Raw genomic sequence first — 5207 nt, 5'->3', positions numbered from 1 at the left:
CTAGATGGGGAATCTGTGGCTCTTACAGAAATTGCCGAGGAGTGTTCCATCATTATAGAGGACATTGAAGACGCTTTTCCCTGCACACCCCTACAGGAGGGGCTCATGGCCATGTCTTCCACAACTGCTAATTCATTCCTGGTCCAGTATGTGCTTCAGCTTGGAGCAGATGTCGATGTCGCAAGCTTGAAAAACGCGTGGAATTTAGTTTCCAAAGCACACGGCATCCTACGCACTCGTCTGGTAGACACATCGACATCTGGCATCCAGCAAGTTGTCGTACACGAGGCCCTACGCTGGAATGAAAGCTCCAATCTTGATGAATATCTAGACTTTGACCTGAAAAAGGCGTCAACATTTGGGGTTCCGCTCAATCGATTCGGCATCATCTACGATACCAATGGTCTTGCATCGAGTATGGTCTGGACTGTGCATCACGCAATTGTCGATGGTCACTCTGTCGGACTCACCCTACGAGCAGTGAGGGACGCCTTCAGAAATTCTTTTGAAGCTACGAAAGCTTCTTTCTCTTCCTTCATCAAATATTCCCAAACTTCAGCATCAGAATTGTCAACCCAATACTGGAAGTCAGTCTTTGAGGGAGGAGAGTATGAGCAATTCCCAAGGAAGCCGCCTTGCATTGTTTCTGCCAACGCGAATCCAGAGAAAGCATTTGTTCGTCTTAATATGGCTCTTCCCATATCCGGCTTAGATGTGACTGCGACAACTATCTTGCGTGCAGCCTGGGCACTTGTCATTAGCCGCTTCAGCGGGTCCAGCAATGCCGTCTTTGGGGTCACGTCATCGGGAAGGAATGCTTCATTTGATGGAATCGAGACCGTTATGGGTCCAGTCATTTCGACTGTTCCGTTGCGGGTTAAGTGTGATCGAAGTCAGACCGTGATCGATTTTCTCACCGGGCTTCAGACGGCCACTATCGACATGATCCCCTTCGAGCAGATGGGCATTCAGAACATATCTCGCATAGATGCCAATTGCAAGGCTGCCTGCGAGTTTCAGAGCATGATGATCATTCAGCCTGAAGTAGATATGGCCATGGATGGTGCTCCTTTCACTGCTTTTGAGCGACCACAAGATCTTGACAAATTCAACTCCCACGCCGTCATGGTTGAGTGCAGTCTCCGGGAGACTTCGGTTCACGTCAACTTCAACTATGACACCGAGTACCTTGATCATTCCCAAGCTTCCAGACTGGTGGAATATTTCGACACTGCACTGGGGTTCTTAGTCGCAAGTCAAACCACACGTCTCGAGACATTCTTTGCCCAACCTTCGGCCGAAGATATCAAGCAGATACAAGCTTGGAACCAAAAACCGCCCTACATCACCGAAGCCTGCGTTCATCAATTGTTTGCGACTCAAGCTCAGATCCAACCAAATGCACAGGCAATCTTTTCTTGGGATGGACATCTCAGCTTTTTGGAGCTTGACAAGAAAGCTTCACAATTGGCTCGAGTTCTTGTGGATTTGGGTGTTGGCCCAGAGAGCAAAGTAGTGTACTGCTTCGAAAAGTCTCTCTACACTGTTGTGTCTATGCTGGCTATCCTGAAAGCTGGGGGCGCAATGGTTCCCCTCGACCCTGCCTACCCATTGGAGCGCAAATCTTTCATTGTCCAGAATGTTGCCGCCAAAGTTGTCGTGGTATCTTCCTCTCAAGCAGATTCATTCTCTGGATCAGATACTCCAGTAGTGACCGTGAGTCGGGCTCTGTTTGAGAAAATGGACAAGCTGCACGTTCAAGCCTTCTCGAGCGCAGAAGTTCAACCTCACCATGCTGCCACAGTTCTGTTCACCTCTGGCAGTACGGGGTTGCCGAAAGGTGTTGTGCAAGAACATCGCACTCTTTGTTCCACAGCAAATGCTCAGTCGGCAGGCATGCAAATGTTCAAGGGCTCGAGAATTCTCCAATTTTCCGCTCATGTATTTGATGTCAGTGTCATTGAGATTGTCAACGCACTGGTCTTGGGAGCCTGTATCTGCATCCCATCTGATGAAGACAGGCTGAACAACCTTGCTGGATTTGTGACAGAATCCCAGGCAGACTGGGCCTTCTTCACGCCGTCCTTCGCACGTACCCTTGATCCTGGCGACCTGCCAAGCTTGAAGACAGTCTGCATGGGCGGCGAGGCCATGACCGTCGACAACATCGAGACCTGGGCTAGTCGCGTCCAACTTATCAACGCCTATGGGCCCTGCGAGGGTAGCGTATGTACTGTGACTCGAATGAGTAACGTGGAGTTCCTTGTGGGTGACAGTATTGGCCATGGTCTAAATTGTCATGTCTGGATCGTGGATCCCGATACCCACGAGAGACTGCTTCCCATTGGAAGCATTGGTGAGATCCTGATCGATGGACCCAGTGTTGCTCGCGGATATCTAGGGGATCCGGAGAAAACTAGCAAATCGTTCATCGCCGACCCATCGTGGACGAGTAATTTCAATTTTGGAGAAGAATCAAGGAGGATGTACAAGACTGGAGATCTCGGCAGATTCAACTCAGATGGCTCAGTTTCATACCTCGGACGCAAAGATACCCAGATCAAGCTTCGCGGTCAAAGAATTGAGCTGGGAGAGATCGAACATCGGCTCATCGACATCCTCCCAGCTGGCTCTCTTGTAGCCGTTGATGTCTTGTCTCTTTCGAGATCCTCCAGCAAGCATTTGGTTGCGTTTATTCAGCTTGGCGGTCTATCTGACAACTTCTCAGAGCGTAAGAACGCTGTTGATGATATGGCGAGCCAACTGAAGACGCAGCTGTTATCCGTTCTGCCTATCTACATGGTACCTGCTCACTTTCAATGTGTTGAGTCTCTGCCATTCGGTACGACTGGGAAGCTCGATCGGCGAAGACTCAAAGAATACGCCGCAAACTTGGATACTCTGCATGGTCTGCGTACTGCTCCAAATGAGGGCGAATTCAGAGAATTCGACTTTGGAGGTAGTCTACTTCCTGATGAAGACATCGCCTTGTCTATCAGCAACAAGTTGGCTGAATTATTGTCGAGGAATGACCCAGAAAGAAAGCAGTCCTTGCGTGGGAGTAATTTCAACCCCTTCTACGCCGGTATGGACTCCGTCCAAGTCGTCTCACTTTCTACCTTTGTTCGGAAGACCTATGGGACAAGTCTTCCGATCAAGAAGTACATGAACAGTGCAGCGACTATTCGGGATATTGCTCGGTGGATCGCTGAGGATCGCCAGGTTCCCAAACAGGACGACGGACTCGAGCTTCTGGATGAGATCGAGAAGTATGACAAGTCGCTTCCAGCACTTCGGCCCCAAGACACAGCATGGAATGAGAAGTTCAGCCCAAAAGCGGTATTTTTGACAGGAGCAACTGGGTTCCTTGGAAATCAGCTTCTCTGCCAGCTCTTAGAGCGTCCAGGAGTGTCCAAGATCGTCGCTTTGGTGAGAGGTTCAACAGCTGCGCATGCTACCGAAAGACTTTTCTCACTTGCGCGTGGCAGTAGCTGGTGGCGCGAGGCATACACTTGCCGCATCGAAGTTTGGCACGGCGATCTCTCGCTCCCACACCTTGGCCTAGAAGACACGCAATGGTCTCGACTGGACGGATCAGGTACTGAGGATGACTTGATCGACGCTGTGGTTCATAACGGTGCAGTTGTCAACTGGATGGCGGATTACCATGCCCTGGTACCTGCCAACACGCTATCCACCGTTCAACTCCTCACTGCCGTCGCGAGGGCGTGCGCCAGCCGACCGGTGCGCTTTACTTATGTCTCGGGAGGCCATCTCTCGACTTCCCCTGACAATGTCAACGAAGTTGCAGAGGAGCTCAAGTCGTACCCAGCATACAGCCAGACGAAGTTTGTCTCTGAGATTCTCGTGGCGCGTTTTGCTCAACGTCTCGCTCAAGCCGGCCATGGGTCTCTTGTTTCCATTGTGAAGCCAGGTCTGATTATGGGTAGTTCCTCTGATGGGATCTCCAATACAGACGACTTCCTCTGGCGTGTGACAGCCAGTGCCCTTGACATTGGTCTTCGTGTTGATGAGGACCCCGGCTCGTGGATAGCTGCGGCCGGTGTTGACCTGGTTGCGAAGATTATCCTGGACAGCTGTCTACTCCAACCCGCCGACTGTGGCGCCAGTGTCTCCAAAAAGGTCTTGAGCGGCATCAGTCTGAGCGACTACTGGGACATTGTTGCCGAAGAGACTGGACGTGTCACAGAACCGTCAGACGCAAAGCAGTGGTTGGGCGCCCTGCAGTGTGAGGTGGAGGGCAAGGGGTCGGGTCACAGAATGTGGCCGGTGATGCACTTCGTCGAGGATAAAGGAGGCATTCTTGGCCAGCCCTTAGGCGCAATGACGGCTGAAGATCAAGCCGAACATCAAGCTGTTGTCCGTAAAGCTTTGCGAAAGAGCTTGCAATATCTTGTAGCCATTGGGTACATGAACATCAGCCGAACGAGTAGCGAGGACGGCGACAATGCCAGTGAGTCCGGTGTTGTGGTTCCTGGGTCCCTAGTGTTTTCGCGGACTCCGACGACCCCGATCTGGAATCAGACGACTGATCCAAAGCGTCTTGGGTATGGAGATCACAGTGAACAAAAGTTGGAACTGCCGGTAACAGGTGCGCCGCGGTCTCCGAGTCCCTTGTGCGACAGCATAAGGAGGAGATGAAGGGATTTTTGAAATCTGACGAAGGAAATAGGCAGGGAATTTCTGGCAAATTTGGAGTCTTGGCTCTTGTATCGAATTTCTTTCTGACGTGTATGCGCTTTCTTCACAGGGGCAATTGTATATGAAAGCTTACCTTACTGGCCTACAGATAATTAATTGACTGTTCTGGAAACTCGCACCAATGAATCTCCCGCACCTCGTCTGAATCAGTGGCGCCCGCAATAGCCCGCGATCTGAGCGGCCATTAGGCCAACAACCAAGTCATGACTTCGGCGAAGAAATCCTCACGAAGCAAGTTTAGTCGACTTATTGCTAGTTGTTACGGTCAGCTATCCGACAGTAGGGTCTGCTAACAGAAGTTGGGGATTGACGTTTAAACAGTACACTGGGGTCGTGGTCGTAGGTCGTAGGTCGTAGGTCGTAGGCTGTAGTAGATCAAGTCTTCAGAGGCTAAGGTGATCAGTCTTAGACTCAACAAGTAATTCGCAGTGAAGGTGAGCTGAAAGTATCTGTGGTGATAATCACAAGTTGATTGCTGAAGAGCT

General features: G+C 50.8%; 1 protein-coding gene across 1 annotated transcript; it reads left to right on the top strand.

Moving 5' to 3' along the window:
* Nucleotides 1-942: 942 nt before the first annotated feature.
* COL26b_013997 (putative NRPS-like protein biosynthetic cluster) lies at nt 943-4553 on the top strand (the record flags this gene model as incomplete). Its single annotated transcript, XM_053186577.1, has 2 exons — nt 943-4474; nt 4546-4553. The coding sequence occupies 2 exons, from the start codon at nt 943-945 to the stop codon at nt 4551-4553; spliced, it is 3540 nt and encodes a 1179-aa protein (XP_053029471.1).
* Nucleotides 4554-5207: the final 654 nt, after the last annotated feature.

This window comes from Colletotrichum chrysophilum (genome assembly GCF_026319265.1).
Source record: "Colletotrichum chrysophilum strain AFK26 chromosome Unknown scaffold_278, whole genome shotgun sequence".
Taxonomy (NCBI): Eukaryota; Fungi; Ascomycota; class Sordariomycetes; order Glomerellales; family Glomerellaceae; genus Colletotrichum; species Colletotrichum chrysophilum.
The sequence above is the reverse complement of the archived record's forward strand: the minus strand, read 5'-3'. Positions and strand labels throughout refer to the sequence as shown.